This window comes from Pristiophorus japonicus, chromosome 4, assembly GCF_044704955.1.
Source record: "Pristiophorus japonicus isolate sPriJap1 chromosome 4, sPriJap1.hap1, whole genome shotgun sequence".
Taxonomy (NCBI): domain Eukaryota; kingdom Metazoa; phylum Chordata; class Chondrichthyes; family Pristiophoridae; genus Pristiophorus; species Pristiophorus japonicus.
The window spans coordinates 215,111,307-215,138,999 of NC_091980.1; the positions used below are offsets into that span (position 1 = coordinate 215,111,307).

General features: G+C 45.2%; 1 protein-coding gene across 10 annotated transcripts in view; it reads right to left on the reverse strand.

Annotated features, from left to right (window-relative positions):
• Positions 1-27,693, reverse strand: part of ttc6 (tetratricopeptide repeat domain 6) — a 630,178-nt gene that overhangs the window by 60,589 nt on the left and 541,896 nt on the right. For 6 of the 10 annotated variants that reach the window (XM_070879081.1, XM_070879080.1, XM_070879076.1 and 3 more), the window contains 3 exons: positions 25,497-25,707; positions 22,876-23,028; positions 19,474-19,644 (listed from right to left, as the gene is read on the reverse strand). In XM_070879081.1, the coding sequence (XP_070735182.1) occupies positions 19,474-19,644; positions 22,876-23,028; positions 25,497-25,707 (535 nt within the window). Of the gene's footprint in view, positions 1-7,865; positions 7,911-9,068; positions 9,198-10,255; positions 10,314-19,473; positions 19,645-22,875; positions 23,029-25,496; positions 25,708-27,693 lie in introns of those variants that run through there. The other 4 variants (XM_070879084.1, XM_070879082.1, XM_070879083.1 and 1 more) reach the window with 4 other exon arrangements.

The following is a 27,693-nucleotide window of genomic DNA, read 5'->3' on the forward strand; positions in this document are numbered from 1 at the left end:
CACTATCCTCCTTACTGTTCACTATACTTCAAGTTTTGAATCATCTGCAAATTTTGAAATTGTGTCCTGTACACCCAAGTCTGTCATTTATATGTATACAGTGGTGACTCTGTTTCCTGTCACTTCACCAATCCTGTATTCATGCAGACACTGTCCCTTTTATTCCATGGGCTTCAACTTTGCTGGCAAGCCTATTATGTGGCACTTTATCAAATACCTTTTGGAAGTCCATGTTCACATGAAATGCATTGCCCTCATCAACCCTCTATTATCTCAACTCAAAACTCATTTTGCCTTTAACAAATCTCTGCTGGCTTTCCTTAATTAATCATATTTGTCCAAGTGACTTAACTTTGTCCCTGATTGTATCATTTCAAACTTTTAGAAACAATAATGAACTCCATACTGTGAGCCAGTGACTAGGTGCAACCTGGTCAGTCTTTGATAGCTTCCAGAAGTGAAAATACAAAGGAAGTTCAGGTTATATACCAGGCCCAGCACGAGTGTACCTATGACCCTAGGCCCTCTGACGGTAGTGCCCCCTGGTGGTGGGTAGACCTTATGTACATACATTACACCCACTACCGAGGTTAAATTGACTGGCCTGTAGTTGCTGGGTTTATCCTTACACTTGTTTTGAACAAGGATGTAATATTTGCAATTCTCCAGTCATCTGGCACCACCTATCTAAGTATCTAAGGAAGATTGGAAGATTATGGCCAATACCTCTATTTCCTCAGCAACCTCGGATACATCCCTTCCGGTCCTGGTGACTTATCAATTGTAAGTACAGGCAGCATTTCTTTTACCTCATCAATTTTTCTCATCCAGTATCTCCACTACCTCCTCTTTCATTGACTTTGGCAACATCTTCCTTGGTGAAGACAGGTGCAAAGTACTCATTTAGTACCTCAGCCATGTCCTCTGCCTCCATGCACAGGCCTCCTTTTTGGTCCCTAATTGGCCCCACCCCTCCTGTTTTATTATTTATATGCCTATAGAAGATTTTTGAATTCCCATTTATGTTAGCTGATTTAGTGATGAGTAACAAACTAGAATTAGTTAACAATCTAACTGACTGACTGCAAGGGAACATTTTGCAAATAGTGACCATAATATGATTGAATTTGACATTGGGTTTAAGAGGGAGAAGCAAGAGTCACAAACTATCACTTTAAATTTAAATAAGGCAAACTTTAAAGGGTGTGCAATATATTGACCACAGTAAGCTGGGCTGAGCTATTAATGGGTAAACCTACAAACAAAGTGGGACATTTTCAAGGACATTTTATGGTACATTACAGAACCAGTACATAGCCCAGTACAAAATTAAGCAACTACAAAAACTGGGTAAGAGACAGTAGTGAAGTAAAATAAAAGACTTGCACAAAAGCAAGGAAATGTGGAAATCCAGCAGACTAGGAGAGCTATAAAAAAAACAAAGGGGGAAACAATAAAAGGTACAAAAAGGATATAGAACAAATACATACACAAACAAGAGCTATTAAAGCCAACAGTAAGATTTTATAAATACATCGAGAGAGTACAGTAGAAGGAAATGTGGGTCTAGTAATTACTGATGCAGGTTATAGTATAATGGATAAGAAGGAAATGACAGATGTGTTGCATGAATACTTTATATTCATTTTCACAGTAGAGGCAGAGGACAGAAAACCAGTGTTGCAAGGGATTCCAAAATTAAGCCAAGGGAAAGATATATATGTTTATGTAATGGAGCAAATAATGGGACTAAAGATAGACAAATCTCCACAGTCTGATGATTTCCACCCCAGGTGTGTAGGTTATAATTTTCCAAAGTGCACTACATTCAGGAATTGTGCTTTTGGATTGGAAATTGCAAATGTCACTGCATTATTTAAAAGATCAGAGGGAGAAACCAGGATATCTGGACTTGGATTTTGGAAACAGAATCTTGGAATTTGCTGATGACACAAAAATAAGAGATTTGAAAAACCTTGAGGGGTTTAAAATATATCACTCCCTGAAATTGTGAGTGCAGATAGATGATAAAGTCAATAAAATGCCAGTCTAATTTTGGGTTTGATAAATAGGAGCATAGAGTAATGAGTAATTGTACAAAACATTGGTTAGGCCACAGTTGGAGTGCTATGTGCAGTGTTTGGGTACCCCATTATTGAAAGGTTATTAAAGCCATAGAGAATGTATAATCATAGATTTACCAGAATGATATTACAGATGGGAAACTATTGTTATCTGGAGAGACTTTCAATTCTGGAGCTATTTCCATAGCAGCAGAGAAGGCTAAGAGGAGATTTAATAGAAGTTTTTAAAATGATGCGAGGATTCTTCGGACCCGAGCCAGACTTCTATTTCCACTTCCTTCTCCCGCTTTTTCTCTTTTCCTTCCTGGTCAGTCTCTCCTGTCATTATGCCACTTCTCATCTCTCCTCTCTCATATACACTGTCCTCCAAAATCCCTACGCCAACACTTCATTACTCTACAACCTTCCTATTCTTGTGCCGCTGTCCCAGACTTGACTTCCTTTTTTAGACAAGCCTGTAGCTTCCCTCTGCCTCTCTTGGCATTCTCCGAAGGGCCCACCGAGGCATTCATCGCTGTCTCCTCACAAGCAGCAACCCCAACTGTCCCATCCTATTCTCTCTCATCAACCTTACTGCCTAGCTTGCCCAGGGAGGGCTAACCTTGCCAATCTTCTCCACGTCCAACTCACCCCTCCAAGCAATGACTGTGTATGTTGGCAGTGGATCAGCCTTCACGGATCCTCTCAGAATGTCCATTCACTTGTGAACAAGGCCCTAGCCATCCATGCCGTTATCGTGGATGACTGCATGGACATCATGGCACTAACGGAAACTTGGCTGAGGGATAATGACACTTTTAATCGAAGCCTCCCCTCCCGGTTATACCCTCCACCACTTGCCCTACTGTGGTGGTGGTATAGCTCTCATCACCAAATCATACCTTGGTCTGTCCCCCTACTCCTCCGGTACTTTCTCTTTTTTGAACATCTTGCCTTATCTCACCTCTTTCAAAATTCTCATTCTCTACAGCCCACCCAAGCATGATTTTATGACAGATATTTCCTCCCTCAGTCTATGCACCGAGTGACTTCTCCTCCTCAGTGACTTCAACCTACATCTCAATTCATCATGCTCTCTCTCCTCTGAGTTCACTACCCTCCTGTCCTCATTATTCTCTCCCTCCGTGTAAATTCCTCAACCCATATTCATGGCCACCCCCTTGATCTTGCAATCTCCTGTGGCCTTGCTATTTCAATCATGTCAATTAAAGATAAGGCCACCTCTGACCATTTCCTTGTATCGCTCGCAACCAACATCCAAACCTACTTCCTTCTGCATCCACCCTTGGGGAGGGGGGGATGGACTCTCCAAACGTTCTTACAACTGCACTTATCAACGCAAAACTGTCCAACCTTTGGCCGCCTTTTAATAATGACATTTCTGCAGCCACCGATCTGCTCAACCACACCCTCACCACCACTTTTGATGTCCTAGTCCCTATTAAAAAGATTACACTCTCCCACGTTGGCCGTTCCCCCAGTACAGCCCTCATCATCGCTCCCTCAAGTCCAAAGGGCGCAGACTTGAATGGACAACTGGTTTAGCCATTCACCGCCAGAACTAGCTTGAACAGACACATTATCGGGTCCTACTCTTGTCTACAAAACTGCTCACTATTCCAGGATCATTTTGAATGCAAATATAACTCCTGGCTGCTATTCTCTACTGCTAACCGTCACCTTAAACCCCAGTCCCCTGTCTCCACCACACTCCCCTCCAACAACAAATGTGAGGAGCTTGTGGACTTCTTTGTCTCAAAGATTGAGACCATCCGATCAGCTGCCTTTGAGTTCCCTTCCTTCACCTAGCCCACAGGGCCAAACTTCATCTGAGGCTCCCACCTGCCTTAGCCCTAAACTCTCATGTTTCTCTAGTTTCTCTTTGATCTACCTGCTTGACCTCTCCAAGCTCATCTTGTGCATGAGACCCACTTCCTGCTCCCTTGACCCTATTACCATTAAACTGCTGACCACCCAACTTCCTTTTTTGGCTCCCATGGTAGCCAACATTGTTAACGGTTCTCTCCTCGGGCACTGTTCCCCTCCTTCAAATCTGCTGTCATCAACCCTCTCAAAAAAAAAAACAACCCTTGACCGCACTTTGCTTGCTAGCTATCGCCACATCTTCAACCTCCCTTTCCTGTCCAAAGTACTTGAACGTGTTGTCACCTCCCAAATCCGTGACCATCTTTCTCTGAATTCAATGTTTGAATCCCTTCAATCTGGTTTTCGCCCCGTCACAGTACAACGGCTGTCATCAAAGTCACAAATGGCATCCTTTTGTGACTTGTCCTTCTGGACCTGTCTTCAGCCTTTGACACAGTTGACCACTCCATCCTCCTCCAATGCCTCTCCTCCATCGTCCAGCTAGATGGGACTGCACTCGCCTGGTTCCATTCTTATCTGTCTAATCATAGCCAGAAAATCTCCTGCAATGGCTTCTCTTCCCACTCCCCCATCATTACTTCTGGTGTACCCAAGGATCTATCCTTGGCCCCCTCCTATTTCTCATCTAAATGCTGCCCCTTGGCGATATCATCCGAAAACACGGAGCCAGTTTCCACATGTATGCTGATGACACCCAGCTCTACATCTCTACCACTTCTCTCGACCCCTACTTGATATCTAAATTGTCAGACTGCTGGTCCGACATGCAGTACTGGATGAGAACAAATTTTCTCCAATTAAATATTAGGAAGGCCGAAGCCATTATCTTTGGTCCCCGCCACAAACTGTATTCCCTAACCAGTAACTCCATCCCTCTCCCAAGCATCAATCAGAGGGTGAACAAGACTGTTTGCAAGCTAGGCATCATATTTGACCCCGAAATGAGATTCTGGCCACATATCTGTAAGCTCCACAACCCCCCAAGATGTCTATGCTCCTCTAATTCTGCCCTCTTTAGCATCCCTGATTTATAATCGCTCAACCATTGGTGGCCATGCCTTCTGTTGCCTAGACCCTAAGCTCTGGAATTCCCTGCCTGAACCTCTCTGCCTTTCTAGTTTTCTTTCATAGAAACATAGAAAATAGGTGCAGGAGTAGGCCATTCGGCCCCTCCAGCCCGCACCGCCACTCAACGAGTTCATGGCTGAACATGCAACCTCAGTACCCCATTCCTGCTTTCTTGCCATACCCCTTGATCCCCCTAGTAGTAAGGACTACATCTAACTCATTTTTGAATATATTTAGTGAATTGGCCTCAACAACTTTCTGTGGTAGAGAATTCCACAGGTTCACCACTCTCTGGGTGAAGAAGTTTCTCCTCATCTCGGTCCTAAATGGCTTACCCCTTATCCTTAGACTGTGACCTCTGGTTCTGGACTTCCCCAACATTGGGAACATTCTTCCTGCATCTAATCTGTCTAAACCCATCAGAATTTTAAACGTTTCTATAAGGTCCCCTCTCATTCTTCTGAACTCCAGTGAATACAAGCTCAGTTGATTTAGTCTTTCTTGATAGGTCAGTCCCGCCATCCCGGGAATCAGTCTGGTGAACCTTCGCTGCACTCCCTCAATAACAAGAATGTCCTTCCTCAGGTTAGGAGACCAAAACTGTACACAATACTCCAGGTGTGGCCTCACCAAGGCCCTGTACAACTGTAGCAACACCTCAATGCCCCTGTACTCAAATCCCCTCGCTATGAAGGCCAACATGTCATTTGCTTTCTTAACTGCCTGCTGTACCTGCATGCCAACCTTCAATGACTGATGTACCATGACACCCAGGTCTCGTTGCACCTTCCCTTTTCCTAATCTGTCACCATTCAGATAATAGTCTGTCTCTGTTTTTACCACCAACGTGGACAACCTCACATTTATTCACATTATACTTCATCTGCCATGCATTTGCCCACTCACCTAACCTATCCAAGTCGCTCTCCAGCCTCATAGCATCCTCCTCGCAGCTCACACTGCCACCTAACTTAGTGTCATCCGCAAATTTGGAGATACTACATTTAATCCCCTCATCTAAATCATTAATATACAGTGTAAACAGCTGGGGCCCCAGCACAGAACCTTGCGGTACCCCACTACTCACCGCCTGCCATTCTGAAAAGTACCCATTTACTCCTACTCTTTGCTTCCTGTCTGACAACCAGTTCTCAATCCATGTCAGCACACTACCCCCAATCCCATGTGCTTTACCTTTGCACATTAATCTCGTGTGTGGAACCTTGTCGAAAGCCTTCTGAAAATCCAAATATACCACATCAAATGGTTCTCCCTTGTCAACTCTACTGGAAACATCCTCAAAAAATTGTAGAAGATTTGTCAAGCATGATTTCCCTTTCACAAATCCATGCTGACTTGGATCTATCATGTCACCTCTTTCCAAATGCACTGCTATGACATCCTTAATAATTGATTCCATCATCTTGCCCACTACTGATGTCAGGCTGACCGGTCTATAATTCCATGTTTTCTCTCTCCCTCCTTTTTTTAAAAAGTGGGGTTACATTGGCTACCCTCCACTCCATAGGAACTGATCCAGAGTCAATGGAATGTTGGAAAATGACTGTCAATGCATCTGCTATTTCCAAGGCCACCTCCTTAAGTACTCTGGGATGCAGTCCATCAGGCCCTGGAGATTTATCGGCCTTCAATCCCATCAATTTCCCCAACACAATTTCCCGACTAATAAGGATTTCCCTCAGTTCCTCCTCCTTACTAGATCCTCTGACCCTTCTTATATCTGGAATGTTGTTAGTGTCCTCCTTAGTGAATACCGAACCAAAGTACTTGTTCAATTGGTCCGCCATTTCTTTGTTCCCCGTTATGACTTCCCCTGATTCTGACTGCAGGGGAACTACATTTGTCTTTACTAACCTTTTTCTCTTTACATATCTATAGAAACTTTTGCAATCCATCTTAATGTTCCCTGCAAGCTTCTTCTCGTACTCCATTTTCCCTGCCCTAATCAAACCTTTTGTCCTCCTCTGCTGAGTTCTAAATTTCTCCCAGTCTCCGGGTTCGCTGCTATTTCTGACCAATTTGTATGCCACTTCCTTGGCTTTAATACTATCCCTGATTTCCCTTGATGGCCACGGTTGACCCACCTTCGCTTTTTTATTTTTATGCCAGACAGGAATGTACAATTGTTGTAGTTCATCCATTCATTCCTCCTTCAAGACGCTTCTTAAAATCTACCTCCTTGACCAAGCTTTTGGTCACCTGTCCTAATTTCTCCTTATTTGGCTTGGTGTCAAATTTTTTTGTCTCATAATACTCCTGTGAAGCACATTGGGATGTTTCACTACTTTTAAAGGCGCTATATAAATACAGGTTGTAGTTGTAGGCACGCACAAAAAAGCGTGCATGGAGCAGCCCTGCAGAGACGTTGTTGCCGCTTCATAAAAGGGGATACACATCTTTCAAGTAAGTTTCGATTTAAACATAGGACATTTTAATTGAAGTAGTGACTTGGTGCATTAGATGTTAAAAGTTTTTAAAATGTGCAAGGAGTGCTGCTGGATGCTTGCAATTTTTCGGATGGTAAAGGAAGGCCTTTGAGAAGACACAAAATGCTGGAAATACTCAGCAGGTCAGGCAGCATCTGTACAGAGCGAAACAGAGTTAAAGTCTCCGGTCAAGACGCTGCCTGACCTGAGTATTTCCAGCACTTGCTGCTTTTTATTTCCGCTTAGAACAGGGAAGATGCGGAAGGAAGGATGCAACCCAGACAGCCCTTTCTGGCTGGAATATCCAGGAAGGAGGATCCACCTGTGGTACCAGTGACCACAACCCCAACTCCACTCCAACATTTGTCCCACACCTTACCTTCACTCTGTTACTGACCATCACAGCGTCCTCTAGGTCACAATGCTGAAATAAAAGACACCATAAAAGCAAACTTTCCAATCCAACTGTATATATCTATCCATCCAATATATCAAGAAATCAACTCATCACCCTTGTGCATTCCCTTAGTGACTGTCTTGTGTGTGCTTTTGCCTCATCATAGGCACTCCCTCGGAATCGAGGAAGACTTGCTTCCACTCTTAAAATGAGTCCTTAGGTGGCTGAATAGTCCAATACGAGAGCCACAGTCCCTGTCACAGGTGGGACAGATAGTCGTTGATGGTAAAGGAGGGTGGGACTGGTTTGTCGCATGCTCTTTCCGCTGCCTGCGCTTGATTTCTGCATGCTCTCAGTGATGAGACTCTAGGTGCTCAGTGCCCTCCCGGATGCACATCCTCCACTTGGGGCGATCTTTGGCCAGGGACTCCCAGGTGTCAGTGGGGATGTTGCACTTTATCAGGGAGGCTATCCTAGTGATGTCACACAGCACTACCCCAGTGGCTGTAGCATGGCTCGTGGAAGGCTGCTGACTCGGTGGAAGACACTGCAGATGGCCTTGCAGGAAGACCTCCGAGGAGATGGTGACCGTGAGTGTAAAATCGAGTGACTGTATTTATTCTTCTTCACTTCTTGGTCAACCACTGGCTGGACAGGCTGCATTTCTTGGGTGTGGGAAATGAGAAAGGCACAAGGGAAGGTTTGTGGTGAGGGGAGGGTGGGAAAGCAAGAGCTTCATGCTTACACCATGAGCAGCTTGTTTCTCAGATGATATTGTGAGATGTGAGAAGGAGGATAATGAATGAGGATACCAGCATCTTGTGTTTTCAGCCCTCTTCCTGCCAAGAATGGCCAGCACCATCTCCTCCCAAGGAGGTGATGTGAAGCTAGGGATGGGAGGTGTGCCTTGTGTTTGGTAATGATTGTTAATAGGTGAGTGATGATGGATGGGGGCGGGGAGGGTCATGCAGTGAGGCTAGTGGTGCAATTGATAGGAGACAGCTTTTGAAGATGCAGTCACTGACCTTGATCACTGGTCTGAGGCCATCAAGCTTCTTTGCGCCATGTCGAGGGGGCGACACTGCTGGCAGTGATGGACTCGGTGATCTGGTTCCACATTGCTCTTTATGGGGGGCTTCCTGGCCCTCTGGACAGTGGACCTTCCTTGCACTGTTGACCCCCTGCATACGAGACCCTGCGTGCCCCTTCCCTGGCTTGCTGAGCCATTTGTGTTCGTGCTGATGCACCTTTACCATTTTTGTTTGGGTGTGGAAGGGAACTCCACTAAGAGCTGAAGACTCCCATTTTGGAATTCTTATATAAAAAAAAAAAAAAAAATTTTAATTCTCAAGGCAGTTGAGCTGTAATGGCTAAAAACTGCCTATTTTTACATGATGTTTTTTTTTCATTTCAGAAAACCGAACTGCTTTCTGAAATTACAGCCTTGCTGTTTTAGCTGCAATGACGCTATGGCCACACGACACTGGAGCCTCCTGCCAGGACGAATGCCACCAGGATGGCATTGTGCAGTGTGTTTAGTGCTAGGTTAATGATTTAGTCCCCAACGCCAATTTTTCAGTCTTGCCAGTCCCACCATTTTCATCGGCCATCAACGCCATCCCACAGTGGCATCAGCAGATTTTGTGGCGTTTACTAATTTCTCGGCCCTTATTACCACTTAAAAAAAAAAATATATAGGAAAATGTTTTTAAGCAATTTTAACAGAACAGTTATATTTTAAAGCCCTGCCCAATTGCATTGGTTCAGAGCAGATTTTGTGTTTAGCGATATTGAAATGAGTTTGAGTGGAATGGGGTTGTGGTCACTAGTACTGCAGGCGGATCATTCCATCCCGGATATCCCAGCAAGAAAGAGATTGCAAGGGGTGCATCCATCCTTCCTTCTGCATCTTTCTTTTCCCTCTCAGCGGATGCTGCAAATCTGAAATGCATAATATGCTGGAAATACTCGGCAGGTCAGGTAGCATCGCGACCTGAGACATGAACTCTGTTGCGCTCTCCATAAATGCTGCCTGACCTGCTGAGTTTTTCCACCGTTTTCTGTCTTCTCAAAGCCTTTCATTTACCATTCGAGGCCTTATAAATGTCCAGTAGCACTCCTGGAGAAGGGCGCTGGAGGGGTGCCTCCCATTTTTAGCCATGATTCTCATGCTAACTGGTGGCATTAAGGTAAAGAATGTCGAGGCCAATCATTTTTAAGTGTCAATCCACCACCTCTGAGTAACCCGATTTTAGAAATTACTGAAATTCACTTTCAAAAACTAACAATTTTCCTAGGTTATATTGAGGCACAATATTCAGTTTCTTAGTAAATTAAAACAAAACTTGCATTCAAAAGCTTTTCAAGCTTACCTTTGACTGTCCTTGTGCTCAAAAGAATTGGCTTGATTTTTGGAATCTCCCTGAAGGCCTGCAAATGAGTGCAATTAGCAGAAACTCCCTACAGTGATTGATTCACCCTGGGGGTGCCTTCCATCACTATTTTTAATATTAGTGCAAAAGACCGTGGAAACTCTATTTGCGCTGAACTCAAATTCCACAATCTTTTGCACCGGTTACGCCGATTTGGGGGAAAAAAAACATCGCAATCGAGCAGAAATTCCAGGCCCATTTGTTTTATTTTCTGTTAAACTATATCTATTGTACTCTGTTCTTGACCATCAGAGGTATGGCTAAAGAAGTGCCTTTTATAAATGTGAAAAGATTGAGAGCTGTACATAAATCCTCAGTGAAATGTGGAACACTTGAAGAAATCTCCTTTGATGAGAGTGAGAAATCAGTGGAAAAGAATATAGAGCTATCCAGAATAGAATATGATCACTTTGAACCACAAAAGCTGCTTTATGAATCCGTCTTGTCCAAATCTGGAATGCCAACTATCTCTCCTGTATCTAAATTTCCAAAAATCAATTATGAAATCTGTGAGGAAGAGTTGTCTCCAAGTCCTGAGAATTCGAAGCCCAGCATAGTGAACAGCTGCAATTGCAAAACGGGAAGTAAACAGTGGAGTGCAGGAATGTCAAGCAGCTCTACATCTTTTAGAGGGACAATGCTCTCAACAATTATTGAAGAAAGCTGTCCAAATGAGACTGAACAGAATCATAAGTCCAGTACTACAGAAGCCGCAACTACTGAAGAAAATGTTGTTGAAAATGGCCCAACACTACCAACGCCTCACAAACTGCTCAGTAAGAAAAAAACTGAGGAAGTCGTTCAAGGCAGATCCAGACCATGTTGTCAGAAATCATCAACTGATATTGATCCAGGTTTTCCTGGGATATCGATTAGCAAAAGGAAAAATAGGAGGAAAAAAAGATTGCCTATAGAACAGGTATGTCAGAGTTTTGGAATGATCATAGAAACATAGAAAATAGGTGCAGGAGTAAGCCATTCTGCCCTTTGAGCCTGCACTGCCATTCAATATGATCATGCAACCTCAGTACCCCACACCTGCCTTCTCTCCATACCCCCTGATCCCTTTAGCCAAAAAAGCCACATCTAACTCCCTTTTGAATATGTCCAATGAACTGGACTCAGCAACTTGCTGTGGCAGAGAATTCCACAGGTTCACAAGTCTCTGGGTGAAAAAGTTTCTCCTCATCTCAATCCTATATGGCTTACCCCTTATCTTTAGACTGTGACCCCTGGTTCTGGACTTCCCCAACATCAGGAACATTCTACCAGCATCTAACCTGTCCAATCCTGTCAGAATTTTGTAAGTTTCTATGAGATCCCCTCCTTCTAAATTCCAGTGAGTATAAGCCTAGCCAATCCAGTCTTTCCTCATATGTCAGTCCTGTCATCGCGGGAATCAGTCTGGTGAACCTTCGTTTGCACTCCCTCCATAGCAAGCATGTCCTTCCTTAGATTAGGAGACCAAAACGGCACACAATATTCAAGATGTGGTCTCACCAAGGCCCTGTACAACTGCAGTAAGACCTCCCCGCTCCTATACTCAAATCACCTCGCTATGAAGGCCAGCATGCCATTTGCTTGCTTTACTGCCTGCTGTACCTGCATGCCTACCTTCAATGACTGATGTACCATGACACCAAGGTCTCGTTGCGCCTCCCCTTTTACTAATCTGTCACCATTCAGATAACATTCTGTCTTCGTGTTTTTGCCACCAAAGTGGATAACCTCACATTTATCCACATTATACTGCATTTGCCCATTCACCTAACCTGTCCAAGTCCCCCTGCAGCCTCTTAGCATCCTCCTCGCAGCTCGCACTGCCACCCAGCTTAGTGTCATCTGCAAACTTGGAGATATTACCTTCAATTCCTTTGTCTAAATCATTAATGTATATTGTAAATAGCTGGAGTCCCAACACTGAACCCTGCAGCACCCCACTAGTCACTCTCTGCCATTCTGAAAAGGACCCGTTTATTCCCACTCTTTGCTTCCTGTCTGCCAATCAGTTCTCTATCCACGTCAATACGTTACCCCCAATACCATGTGCCTTAATTTTGCACACCAATCTCTTTTTTGTGTGGGACCTTGTCAAAAGCCTTTTGAAAGTCCAAATACACCACATCCACTGGTTCTCCCTTATCCACTCTACTAGTTACATCCTCAAAAACTCCCGAAGATTTGTCCAGCATGATTTCCCTTTCATAAATCCATGCTGACTTGGACTGATCCTGTCACTGCTTTCCAGATACGCTGCTATTACATCAATGCAAGATTTGCAAAATAAAACCCTCTTTAATTTAACATGCAACAAGATCTGGCTGTAAGAATTGCTGAACAAATTGCCTCTTGCAGGAATACTATAATTTTTATTAAATGTGCTTTTTTTTTGTACCTAGCTTAAAATTAATTTGAAGGTCTTAAACTCCAGTATTTGCTAACCCAAATATGAAAATAGTTAACTTTCCTAAAAAAATTACACACATTTTTGCAGAAATCCAGAGCTGAGCTTATTTTCACTTTGAATGATTTCTAGCAATTTGGTTCCAGCTTCAAACTTGGGCTAGTGAAAGGATTTATCGAAGTAAATGGCAAGCATAAATATTCATGATGGAGCAATAAACATTTTGAATGCCCATAATGATGCATGTAATGGTTACTAAAATAAATGGGATTCTAAATTTTGGTACAAATGGTGGTTAGTTAAACAACAGCACATCTCTATCGCAAATAACTTTTTAACATTTTATGGGACTGACTGTAAAACATCCTTCTTTGCTATCTTCCCACAGCAAATTCGGATAAAAGAATGGACGATTCTCCAGCTAACTAACATTGAAGAAGCCAGAAAACATGAACTAGTTATAGAAGTTGAGTAAATGCACAAAGGTGGGAGGTTTGAAGAGATGTGGCATATGCAGAAGAGGGTGCTCCTTTGCGTTTGCAGTTAAGTCAATTATTGAGGTAAAGTCAAATGCAAGGATGTCTGCTGTGCTTCTGCCTATGCTAAAATGGAAGTGTTCTGTTCTCTGGTGTCCACTTCCTTTGGCATCATCAACAAAGTGGGGGCTGGGGAGAGGCAAGCATAATGATTCCCACCTGGAATTTATTTATTTAACTGATTTACTATATAATATGGAATTAAGTAAAGTTTTGGGCAGGAATAGCAGGTCAGACGTTAGAAATGATTTATTTCCACTTCAGTAATTCAATAGTTAACAACACATTTACATTGACAATTAAAGCAAAAGGCAAATAATTGCTTTTCCATGCTTGTGAAGTACAAGTAAATTAGCATCATTCCTTTTTTTTTCTAAAGGCTGTTATGTGTTTGGTTGAAAATCTCATTAAATTTCAAACCCAAGCTGGACCAGTTTAGTATTTATTCCACATGATGGATAAGGATCATTAGGAGTTAATGGGAAAAAAACATTAAACCGTGCCCCCCGATCTGAGGATCATTTGGATTCCTGGTAACTTGTAAGCAGGTGTTTCAGAATTCTGCTAAATCCACCGGATCCTATACAAGCTTCGTATTGTAGGTGAAACTATTTGGATCTATACCAATGAAAGAGATGGATTACATTGTCTGGTTTTCAATTATGGACAATGAGAACATAAATGAGCACATGAAGGGTTGGCCACAAGCAAAGTTGAGAAAATAAGATTTCACTAATTGTTAGCCATTTTCTGAAAGTAAAGGGCCGAAATTGCCCACCGCCCGAAAAGAGGTGCAACTACCACTTTTTGGCATGCATTACCGCCGCATCCATTGGAGCTGAAAAAAAGGAGCAGTGCAGTATTGGTGGCAGGAATGGGCTCTTTGCAGTGGTGTGCAGGTGGAGTGGCAGATTAGGCCACGAAATTCAGCTGATGTCCATTTACTGATAACGAGGCAGCTGCTTCCTGGTCGCCTTAAAGAGCAGGTTTTGTAGCTAGGCCCTGAACATTGAGTTTGTCTCTGTTGCCTGTGAAGGAATGGCTAATACAAGAGATTCGAGGAGGGTCAGCTACTTCTTGGATGTTGAACTTGAGATCCTGGTCCAAGCTGTGGAGGGAAGGTGGTGTGTTTTCTATCTGGACACTGGAAGACCCAGTCGTGCCATCTTTGTCAATATGTGGAGAGAGATGGCTGTGGAGGTGTCGGGGTCCTCCATTCATGACTGCACTGCCACCCAACGCCACAAAAGGCTGAATGACATAATTTGACTGCCGAAAGTGAGTGCACGTTCCCCCCCCTTCCCGTTCTCTTTCTCCCTTCTCTTCCCCCCCCTTCCCCTTCTCTTTTCCCCCCCCCCCCCCTTCCCCTCCCTTTTCCCCCACCTTCCTTTCCCTTTCTCCCCCCCCCCCCCCTTTCCCCCTTCCCCCCCCTTTCCCCCCCTTTCCCTTCCCCCCCCTTTCCCCCCCCCTTTCCCCTTCCCCTTCCTTTCCCCCTCCCCCCCCCTTCCCTTTCCCTTCCCCCCCCCTTTCCCTTTTCCCCCCCCCTTCCCTTTCCCTTTCCCTTCCCCCCCCCCCCCCTATTTCTCATCTTCATAGTCCATGAAGCACCATTTGATTGCGAAAGCATGTATATCTGTGTGCATACTCAATGGAGGGTCCCTTTCATGAGAGTTACACCTGCATGTAATGGACCCACACTTACATTGGTGTCATGACACTGCTATTCGATAACCCTTCTTTGATTTGCAGGTCAAGGTCTCCCACAACCATTTGGAGCAACAGAGGACTGGTTGGAGCAAGACCAATATCCAGCAGCTGACTGATGTAGAAGAGAGGGTGCAGCGGCTAGTGGGCCCACATGTTGCCTTCCCTGTGGCTGCCAGTCATGTGGATCCCGCTGGGAGCAGCATTGGTAAGTGATGCCATCTCTCCCTGAAAGTCCAAGTGCCTAACAGTTAATTGCTTATGATTGTTTACAAGTTGCTTGCTGCATGGTGCCATGCCCTACCTCACCCTGACGGAACCCCTTGTGCCATTTATGAATGCAGATGATGCCCTGAGTGTAAGCTAGAGTCAGATGAAACCCTTGAGGCGATTGCGAGCCATAGTCAGAACACCCTTGATGCGAGTGCGAGCCAGAGTCCGGAGGAGACCCTTGAGCTGAGTGCAGACATCAGTGGCATGTTGCAAGAGGTGGACACTGCTGCCAGCACTGCGTCACTGTTTCCTACACTCTCTCGCCAGTTCAGATATTGGGCGTATGTGGTCGGGTCCGTTAGATTTAGCAGAGGGGTCTGCACTGGGTGATGCACAGGGTCTTAGCGGGCTGCAGCCTGGTCATGGGCAAAGGCAACCTCTGGTGCTATCTCTCCAGGGGGCGAGTCGCATGCGAGTTTTGCTGCAAAGGCCTCGGACGAGCCCATCGATGTGGCAGCTTATGAAACAAGGGTGGAGGCTATGCATTCACAGATGCTGGGGGCAATGGCAAGGGTGCCCGAGAGCTTGTCGCAAGTTGTCAGGAGCATGGAGGAATCTGCTTCCCGCATTGTGGACAGCTCTGGGCACACCATGGAGCCCATTATTGCCAGTGCGCAGTCGATGGTGTACTCCCAGAATGACCGTGCGGTTCCAGCTGTGATAATGCGTGGCGTGGGCAATGTGGCAGCTGCCATTACAGCACAGGCACAACGGAACCAACATCTAGTGCTGCTTTGGAGAGAATAGCCGATGGCCTGGAAGCTCAATGCCCTCATGCACTCTCAGCAACAGGCCATGGAGTGCCTTACTGCTGTTGTCTCTGGTGGCATTGAGACTGTGTCTTCTCTCATGCAGTCATAGCTGGATGCTACGCGAGATCTGATTGCCATCACAGCTGGGTCCATCATGGTCCATGGGGGACATTCTGGTGTTGCGCCACCCCACCCCAACTTATGCTCCAGCAGATTGGTGCTGCTCTGGGGGACTGGCGCAGGCTCATTGGATCAGGATCCTGATGTGGGGTCTCAGGATCACCGCAGTCCTGAGCCAAGACCTGCCACTCTGCCATTGCTGCCAACCATGGAATTGCCCCAGCCAATTCTGACTGAAGAATACAGCTCAGTCTGCAGCCGGACCTTCCAGGGCCAGAGCTGGTCGAGGGCGTTCTAGAAGGACATCTGTAGCTTCTACAACTGAAACACAGCAGCCTTCCCAGAGCCATGATGCAGCCACATGTGGCGTAGTTCCAGAATAGCAATGCATAAGAGGGGTTATATGGAAATGCAGAAGGATGAGAATTGATGTATATGTTTTGTGGATCCATTATTTCTAGTCTAATAATTCTTTACTTTGTGTTTGAATATCTGTGCAGGTCTCTCATTTCACTGTGGGGAATGCGGTGTTAAAGGGCTCATTGGTTTGCCCATGGAGATGCACAGATGAAGGCTAAAGTGCGCATGAACTCGGTGGAAATGAGCAGCAATGAGACGGTTCTGCACTTCCCTCGCTGGGTCCAGATGGCGACGCCGTCTCCTGTGTTGCCACCGAACCGCATCCTGGTCCTCCTGCTGTGTGTTGTGCTCCTGCGCCGCCTCCTCCTCAGGTGGTACTGCTGCCTCATCCTACAATGGTTGTGCCTTCATGATTGCCAGGTTGTGAAGCATGCAGCAGATGACCACGAATAGGGATACCCGGTCCGACAAGGACTGCAGCACTCCTCCTGAGCGATCCATGCAGCAGAATCTCTTAACAATTACGGTGGTCTGCTCAATGATTCACTTGGTGGCCGAATGAGAGTCATTGTACGATTGCTGCACAGCATTCCTGGGGTGGTGAAGGAGTCAGCAGCCAAGTGCAGAGTGGGTAGCCCTTGTCTCCAAGGAGCAAGCCACAATCTTGGTTTGGCCCAGCAAAGACACGTGGCACACCAGTTTGCTGCAGGATGAAAGCATTGTGGCTGCTGCCAGAATAACTGGCATCAACTGCCATGATTTTGCAGTTATGGTTGCACACCAGCTGGACATTGAGGGAGTGGAATCCCTTGCGGTTACGGAAGATCTCAGGATTGTTCTGTGGCATCCTCAATGTGATGTGGGTGCAGTCTATGGTGCCCTGAACCCTGGGGAAGCCCGCAATCCTCACGAATCCGGTCTGGCACTCCAGCTGCTTCTCCCTGCTCATGGAAAAGGATACGAAGTCCCTCCTCCTCTTGTACAGAGCATCTGTTATCTGATGGATGGAGCTATGTGTGGCAAACTAGTAGATGTCTGCAATTGCAGCTTGAAAAGATCCTGTCACACAGAAATTGAGGGCGATGGTGACCTTTCGATGTGAGGGTCTGAACTGTCCTCAACCTTGTTTGAGGCTGCACAGCTCCGTCACGCTGTCCTTGTGGAATTGCAGTCTCCGGAGACACTGGTCATCAGTCAGGTCCATGTAGGAGAAATGCTGTCTGTAGACCCTTTGACGATAGGCTCCCAAGGTATGGAAAGTGGTCCACGTTGTCCAAGGCCTCATCATGGATCTTGGTAATCGGGGAGCAGTACTGTGGCGGGGGCAGGTTGGTAGAGAACCTTTATCGTACGGATGTTTAATGTAAGGCCCATACACTCGTATGCTTCGGTGTAGGTGTTGACTATGGTTTGGAGTTCGATCTCCGTGTGCACAAACTCGAGCATCATTGCATATTATAATTCAGTGGCACAGGATGGGCTGACCTTGGATCTGGACTGGAGGCGATGGAGTTTGAACAATTTTCCATTTGTTCTGCAGATTGGCTCCACTCCAGCTGGGAGCATATTGAGGGTGAGATGAAGCATTGCAGCAAGGAAGATCGAGAAGTGCGTTGGTGCAATGACACAGCCTTGCTTGACCCTGGTCCGCACGTGTATTGGGTCTGTGGTGGTTAGGATCACTGCTTGCTTGTCATTGTGAAGCAGGCAGAGGACGGTGACAAACTTTTGAGGGCAGCCAAATTTGAGGAGGACACTCCATGATCACTCACAGTTGATGGTGTCGAAGGCCTTTTGAGGTCAAAAGAGGCCATGTACAGAGGTTGATGCTGCTCCCTGCATATTTCTGGGATTTGACGCGCTGTGAAGATCATGTGCATTGTGCCCGTTAGTGGGTGGAATCCGCATTGCAACTCTGGGAGGAGCTCTTCAGCCACCGGGAGAAGGCGATTGAAGAGATTTCTTGCGATAACTTGCTGGCAAGCATCTGCCTCCTGTGCATGCTGTCTCATGTCCATCTGGCCCACAATGTTGTGTGGGGGGTCTGCATACCCGACCCCTCTCCTAACGGCAGGTCCTTCCTGGTGCACCTCTCTGGGTTTAGCTCTGTCGCCATCTCCTTGACCTCCTTCTGCATGTTCCTCCACCATGTGTGCTACGTCCCTTGCCCGCTGCCTCTCCAGCCGTTGGAGATGGCAATGTCTTCTGCATGCCTTCCTGCTGTGCACAATGTACAAGCACTGACCCCATTTAGTTATCCTCCAAGCCCAGCCTCCTCAATCACTGCTCTGTTGTAGAGTAAGAGGAGTCTGGGCCACTATAACTTAATCACGCTGTCAACAAGGCTACTCGCAATGGTTGGCAAAAGTCCCAAAAAATCTTCCCGACAAGAATGCTGCTAGACACGACACGCTTTAAATGCCACTGGCGGTCTTGCGCAAGTAGTGTACCGACCCAAAAACCTGTCGTCAACACCGACAGGTGGCCGGAAGACGATTGGAGCAGAATTTAGCTTCTGGGGCAGGTCCAAGGTGCGCGATCTGATGACTTCGTTAACGACGCATCTACAGAATTTGGGGGAGCGGGCGGATATCCAAACCACCGGAAAAACCCTTCTGGGCAATGCTGCGAACATCGACCAATCCGCTGCAACTCGGCCATTCCGCCCCGACCTGTGGCCGCCGCTCTCGGGCAGCCAGAGGCCTGAAAGAAAGGGGCAATTTTGGCCCTTTAAGTATAATTTTGCTCTGAATACATTGGCAGTGACTGAGCAAAATGTACAATTTACATTCTGATATTTTTCAATATCTGTCCTTCCTATGTTGTAACTACACCATATCCTGTTACAGCAATAACATTTGTATTTTAATCTCTTTTAAATGTTTCAATATGATGAATTAAGACTTCCTATATGAAAAGTGGCAGAATGAGTCAACATTATTTAGTAGTTGCAATGTGGATTTAATGTGTTTAAAGTTTGATATTTAAATGTTAGTAAAACTATCATACCTGTGGAAATTGCTTGTTGTAGAAGTAAAGGTTGGCTGCATTAAAATAGGCCAGTGAATAGCTGGGATCAAGAGCTATAGCCTTCTGGTAGTCTTTCATAGCATTGGGTAGATCGCCTGTGAACTGGCTAATCACGCCACGGTTTGTAAACAGCTTTGCAGACTCGCTGGTCTGAAAGAAGAAATAATATACTCTTATTTACGAGAGGTAAATGTTACTATTAATGATTATTCAGCATTAATTAATAATAGCTACAAAGCTTGGCATAATTAAAAGGGAAATATAGCCAACCCAATCAGTCATGCAGACCAGGAAAGTTCAACATTTACTTGTGGTCTGTACCAGTTAGCTGACCTAAGCTGGACCAACAGTAGGTAGGTGCTGCAACTGAAGAGTATAACGCTGAGATGACCCAAGGTTCTGCATGCAGAGATGCAGAAGATGAAACTTCTGTGCTATCACCACAACAGTGATTGAAGTGAATAGAGCAATTATTCAGAAATCGTGTGTGCCTCAGTTTGCTTCTTCCTGTTTTTTTTTCCAATTATGTTATCACTTTTCTGAAAAACTGAAGTTATCAAAATTGCAGCATGATAGAACATATTGCTATAAATAATGTATAAATGCAAAAACAGTGCCTTGATTGATCAAGCAGGAAACTAAACCATTATCCCACAGATTAATGGTTGTAAATTACAATGCAATATCAAAAGTTGTCTTTAGAATTAGGCAATCACCAATCAATTAGTTAATTTAATTTTCTGCTGACAAGAATTTTTAATAATGTTTTCCCTTTTTTAAAAAAAAATCTCCACAGCCATTTCCACCTGATGCATAGTGCACCAGAACTGCAACACCAAGAATAGCTACATCTACAGCCCACAGATTAGAGCTGCAGACTTGGAAAAATACACTTGGCAACATAATTAGCTTCACTATCCAAAATAAAATTTCCACCAACAGTCAGCTATTAAATTTTAAAACAACAAAAATCACTACTGGTTTACAGCATTAAGTTTGATATTAGTCACTAGCACAAAAAATGCTTATTGTAATCTACTTTTGAGATGCACTAATTTAAAAATAAGACCTTTTTATCAAGCAGCACAAGGCTAACTATCAAATTAAAGCTGTTTTGTGACTTTAATTTATACAACCACAGCGTGTTAATTTTAATTTAATTCATTCTTGGGATGTTTGCATTGCTGGAAAGGCCAATATTTAATTACCTAGAGGAGATGGTGTGGAGGCTGCTTAAATTTGATATAATTGAGTGGCTTGCTCGGGCAGTTAAGAGTCAACCGTGTTAGAGTTGGTTGAGAGTCACATAGGATGGCTGGTATTCTTAAGAATATTGGTGAACCAGTTGAGTTTTTACAACTATCTGCAGTTACTTCTTTTAATGATAGCTTTTTATTTAGACATTTTTTTGGAAACTGAATTCACATTCTCAAACTTACATGGTAGAATTTGAACTCTTGTTTTCTGGATTATTAGTCCAGTAATATTACTATGTCTCTCTCTCTCCTTCTGTCTGGGGAAGGAGGGTGGGACTGATTTGCCACACACTCCTTCTGTTGCCTGCGCCTGACCTCTTCTCGCTCACAGCGTTGAGATTCGAAGAGCTCAACGCTCTCCCAGATGCACTTTTTCCACTTAAGGTAGTCTTTGGCCAGGGACTCCCAGGTGTCAGTGGCGATGTTGCACTATATCAGGGAGGCTTTGAGGGTGTCCTTGTAGTGTTTCCACTGCCTACCTTTTGGCTTGTTTGCCCTGAAGGAGCTCTGCATAGAGCAATTGCTTAGGGAGTCTCGTGTCTGGCATGCGAACTATGTGGCCTGCCCAACGAAGCTGATCGAGTGTGGTCACTGCTTCAATGCTGGAGATGTTAGCCTGGGCGAAAACACTGATGTTGGTGCGCTTGTCCTCCCAGGGGATTTGCAGGATCTTGCGGAGACATCATTGGTGATATATCTCCAGCACCTTGAGGTGTTTTCTGTACATGGTCTATGCCTCTGATCCATACAGGAGGGCAGGTATTACTACAGCCCTGTAGACCATGAGCTTGATGGTAGATTTGAGGGCCTGGTCTTCAAATACACTTTTCCTCAGGTGGCCAAAGGCTGCACTGGAGGTGATGTTGAATCTCTGCATCAATGTCTGCCTTTGTTGATAAAAGGCTCCCGAGGTATGGGAAGAGGGCCGCACCGTGAATCTTGATGATTGGAGAGCAGTGCTGTGTGGTGAGGACAGGCTGGTGGAGGACCTTTTGTCTTATGGATGTTAAGCATAAGGCCCATGCTTTCATATGCCTTTGTGAATACATTGACTATATCCTGGAGTTCAGTCTCAATGTGCGCAGACGCAGGCATCGTCCACGTACTGCAGCTCAACGACTGAGATTGGGGTGATCTTGGACCTGGCCTGGAGGTGGCGTAGGTTAAACAGCTTCCCACTGGTTCTGACCATTACCATTCCCCTGTTAAGTCCACAAGTTCAATTATTTATATAACTGCAGTATGTGAAGAAAAAACATTGAGGGTAACTTTCAACTTCGGGGATGCAAAATAGATGGTATCGGATCAGTTGTCAATTATACAGTCTGCCTGAATTTTTATTTACCATTTGCAGTCGATGGAATGCAGTGAAGCCTTTAATACAAAACCCCCTGTCACCACCAATGGCAGCTTTGATCAAAGGTCATACTGCTGCCATTGAGGCACTGGTCATTACCATCTCCTCCAGCCTGGAAATGCTGTGCAGCAGCATTTGATGGGTTATGAATCAAACTGGAACTTCCTAACCACATTGGCCCTTGGTGAAATTGAGGTATGTTATCCAATTTCTGTACATCCCACTTCGTATAATGCCATCGACATTGACCATCCTGGCCCTCTACTGGCATTCCTGCAATAGTCTTCCTTGCAGCTTCCTCCCCAGTCAAGGAAGGAAAAACTTCTCTCCTTCAAAATTTACAGCTTTGGAATAACCAGTGCTTACTGCACATCTGTAAAATGTTGCAACAAACCTCTGAGTAACCCTTTAAATATACCCTGTTTACTTCCTCTAGCACCCAGTTCCTTGAGCAGTTCTTCACTGAGTGGCAGTCAAAATTGCAGCCTGCATGTTGGGACCCCTAATTTAAATACTGTTTCTGCCTGGTGCTAAACAAATGCCTGGATTGTTCATGTCTTACTGCACTCAAAATGGTCATGGATCCAGGTCGTTAAGTACTGCACCATCAATTTCACCCTCTTGGTGCAGGCAAACCACTGTCTGATACTAGAGATAGTTAACAGAATTGTTCTCAACACCACAATCCTTTGCAAACCATGCCTTTTGAATCATACAATTCTGGAGTTTTGTGCCTTCAAAAGTTTCAGGCATCATTATTACATATACCTTCAATGCAGCATTGATGTCTTGAAATGCTCCAAAGGTATTGTTCATTTGAAGATTGATGACTGCTCGACCTTCATAAGCATCTTGAAACGTGGGGTCAATATCAATTGCAATTGTAAAATGATTCCATGCTTTCTGAAATTTCCCCAGTACCTAATGTGGGAAAAATATGATTTCATTTAAGGTAGACACCCAATTAAAAATAAATCTTGTATTATATATGCTAATTAGTTTGCTTTTTGCAAATTGAGAATTTTAAAATTTACATCTCGTTCCAGAAATGTGCAGATAATTATTAGCAGTAGCCTCACTCTTGATTTCAGAACATCTATAAATGCTAAACCAAAAGTTGATTGCAGCTGCTAACCTGTTTTAATAAGTTGAGAGCAATTTATATTTGGTTTAGCAAGTGGGTTTTTTCTCTTGCCACAAGTAGATGGCCTCCACAACATAGTATTTTTACATTTTCCTTTTTTTTTCACCAAGATAAGGATGTTTATTCTTAAACAGAATATATAAATTTTTTTTTTTTGCAGAGTTAACGGGTCCAAGTTTCGGGACGCGCCTAAAACGGCGCAGCCCGGACCTGGACGCCCGTTTTTCGCGCCAGAAAGTGCGCCTAAAAAAACTTCCCTATTCTCCAGCTCCCTGCAGGTCTTCTGCAGTCGGGCGCGGCGCAGCGCAGCATGAGCTGTTGGGGGCGGAGCCAAGTCCCTGCACCGAAAACAGTGCCGGGACCTCTGCACATGCGCGCTACAGTGGGCGCGCATGTGCAGTAGCTCCAGGCGCCCAAAACTGTGTGGGAGGGACCCGAAGCACGCAGGCCCTGGCCCAACTCTACTCCGCGCTCTTTTTTTTTTTCCCCCCCCCCACCCCGGACCTCCACGACGCGCTCTCTCTCTCTCTCTCTCTCTCTCTCTCTCTCTCTCTCTCTCTCTCTCTCTCTCTCTCTCTCTCTCTCTCTCTTTCTTCCCCCCCCACCCCCGCGGAGACCTGACGCCACCTACCTGTAAATCTAGCCCGAGGTCTTGGGCCCGGCCGTTCAGCCTCCTTCACTCCCCCTCTCCTTCCTTCCCTCCCTACATCTTCTCTCCTTCTCTTTTCCCCCCCCCCCCCCCCTCCCCTTGCTGTCAGAAACAGACTGTCTGAGAGTGAGACACACACTGGGGGGACCGTCCCAGCACGCTGTTGAAGGACTCCCGGTGCTGCAGTCGGTAAGTAGAAAATGTTTTATTGATTTTTTTTTTTTTTTGTTGTTGATTTTATTGATGTATTTATCATTTATTATTGATGGCTCTTTATTTGTAAAACTGAAGTGTTTAATGTTTGTAAACTTCCCTTTAACCACCCCCCCCCCCCATTCCCTACGCCTAATTTGTAACCTACGCCTGATTTTCTAAAGTGTAGACAAGGTTTTTTCGAACGTACAAAAATCTTCACTTACTCCATTCTAAGTTAGTATGGAGTAAGTTTTCACTGCCGAAAACAGGCGTAAGTGGCCGGACACGCCCATTTTTGAGAAAAAAATTCTGTTCCAAAGTGAAACTGTTCTAACTGACTAGAACTGGAGCAAACTAAATGCTGAGAATTTGAATTTCTAAGATACTCCGTTCTACACCAGTTGCTCCAAAAAATCAGGAGCAACTGAAGCCGAAACTTGGGCCCAACATTTCCAGATAAGATACCGTGTAAAGCTTTTTTTTATACTTGTTTGAATCCCTCCATGGCTTCCCCCTTACTTGTCTCTAACCGTCTTCAGAACTACAACCTCACCAAAGGCAGCCACTCTTTTCTTTACCTTCAGCCACCTAGGTTCCACGCTTTAGAATTCCCTGCCTTAAACTCCTCCAGCTCCCTCTCTTCCTTGAACATCCCCCTTTAAAATTTTGATCAAGCTTTTGTGTACCCCTCCTAATATCATCTTCTTTGACTCCGCATGTTAAAAGGTGCTATGTAAGTGTAAGTTCTGCAGTTTCAGCAATGTTTCTTAAATACAACTTTTAGAACAACACCACATATGAATTCTCCAATTTCCAAACCAGCCTTTCTTGCACACTTTCCATTCTAGGCCAATGTATAGTACAAGATAACTTATCGGTCAAACCCTGTGGGGGTAATTTTAACCTTTTCAGACTGGGCGGGTAGGTTAAAAATAAAAACATCTCAAACCTGCCTCCAACGCACTCACTTCCAGTTTTAAGAGGTGGGTTGGGAGTTAGGCAACTAACTTGGTCTCTGGAGACCGGTCCCGAAGTTAAATATTGTAATGAGGTTGCGTGCCTCACATTTTACCTCAGTTTCAAATTTTACACTGGTCGTTTTCTTGGGCCTCAGGAAACCCAACAACTGGAGAGATGAGTGGCTGGAAGGAACAGGAATGTGCCTTTCCAGCACTTTGTGGGCCAGGAGGAGCAGGAGTGCTTCCGCACCCTGGCTCCCTTCCCACCTCTAAGTTATCGGGTCCAATGTTCCCGTAGCCATATTTTGTCTCTTTCCGTGCTACGATGCTGTTTCTCTAAGGATGTTGAAATATCTTTGCTTTAAAATTGAAATAAGATCCTTATTAAACAAATTTTAGCAAATATAAAGAAATCCCATGAGTATGCAATAAAAAAACTCACCTGAAAGTTGTATCCCAGATTGAGTCTGGCTTTCCCGCATTTAGGATTTAAATGGAGTGCTTGAACAAAATCTTTTTGTGCTTGTTTTATTCCAGCTGCATGACCAGAATCCATATAAACGTTTCCACGTCCATTATATGCATCCTCGAAAAATGGATCCAATTTCAGTGCTTGATTGAAATTTTTTACAGCTTCTTCTAAATAGTGAAGTCTCAAACACAGTGCATACAATTTAAAAAGTTGCGCATTCTTCATTTAAAGCTACAACCGAATTCTGAAAATTTGCAATGCTTGTTTAACAATAGTGTGGTTTTAGGGGGCCGAAATTGTCCCTATTTATAAGGGCCGTGACCGTTTCGAAGAGGCGGCCACAGGTCGGTAAGGAATCACTGCTCGGAAGGTGCGGAGGGGCCGCCATTTTGTATATTGCCCTCTTGTTTTAGAGCAGTGTATGGGACTGCCTCGCCCATTTTCCCACTCCGCCGTGCATGCGCTGATCCCTTACCGACCGGCAGCATCCTCCTTTCGAAATTGCCCCGCGGGAGCAGTGATGCCACTACCCAGTGCCCCAACAGCTTTTTCTGTTGGTACCCTTTTTTGTGGCTGGGCGGCACAGCTGCCCTTAAAGGGAAGGTCGCACTACCGGCGACTTCATTTTTATTTTTTATTGTCTGCCAACTGGCAGGTTGGGTTGGCAATTATGGCCGCCAGTTTGGCCGGGCCGCCAACAGGCAGCCTGACAACCCCTCTTGGCCGAAACACTTCCTGGTGGCCCAGTGTTTGCCACTAAAGTGGCTACAGAGTTTGCAGCGGCCCTCCCCTTTTTAACTGAACAGGAGGGATGTTGTGACGTGCGCTGATGATTTGAAGCGTTAGCCACTCTGACCCTATCTCACTTCCGCCCCTCTCCTGACACCAACTCTGCTCCAACCGGAAACACAAACTAAAGAGCTGAAAATCGTCGGAATGTTCGCCCCAGACATTGGGGCAGACGTAGCACCTTTATTAAAAAAAAAACAGTAGGAGCACCCTGTTTCGGGTAGAGGGCAATTTTGCCCCCTAAATCTTTCTTCCTTCCATAAACCGAACAAAATCAGTTAATAGCACAAAACTATTTATCAATTAAACTCTTCTACCTTGTATAGGTGATGGGGTAGATTTTCAACTTGCCGCCCACGCATAATAACGGGGTTGCGGAGCAGTTGCCCAGTATAGAAAAAGCTCAATTTTCATTTCCATTGATTTCAGAAAGGCAGATTTACATCCAGGCAATCACTATGGGGTAGAAATTGCCCCTCCCTCCTGGCCCGAAACGGGGCGTTCGATGGTTTTTACCACAGCTGTGGTTCAGGTCACCTCTGCAGTGACATTCAGCTCTTTTTTTTTTTTCCTTGGCTCGAAGTCACTCTTAATGGGAGCAGTGATGACACTTGGCCAGATATAGGATGATGGCAACACTAGAGGGGTGGAGGTTGGGGACGGTGCGGAGTGACTGCCGCAATGATGTCATCGTGGCGCCGTGTCACCAAAGCTCTCCTCGCCACTTAAAGAGCTTTGGGCCACCAGGGAGGGTTTCAGCCTGGCACCCAAGAGGGGACCTGGTTGAACCTGGGGGCATAATTGTTGGGCCGACATAGCGCCTCAACCGGCAAAAAGAAAACATGATGGCAGCGGCAGTGCATCCTCCCATTTTAAGGAAAGCTGCACCGCCGTTGCAGAAGGCTTCAGCCTCTCTGGACCACCGGGGAAAAAAGAGGTTTTGGTACCGCTGGGTGGGCTTAAGATTTTCAGAGGGAAATGTCGCTGTCCGGGGGGGAGGGAGAGGGGTAGATCGGTGATGTGCATGGTGATGTGCTTACCACGGATCGGCGGCAGCAGCAAAGCGGGTGGGGGTTCAGGGCAATTGGGCTAGTAGCGGCCGTTGCACGAAAAGTCAGCCGTCACTCCACTCCACAGCATAGCCGCCGATTTGCAGTGGTAAGAGGTAACAGGCCTGAAGTAGAGGTGCAATTCTGGCCCCTTTTTGTCTAAACGAATTATGATGCCATTAATGGCCTCCAGGTCCAAAGTGCACAATAATTCTGCGATCTGTTATTTACTAAATGTCGAATCATCCTTGCATGGCGGGCGGGGCGCAGCAAAGGATTGTTCCTCTATAATTAGATTGAAACATGAAATTCTTGGAATTATAAATGAA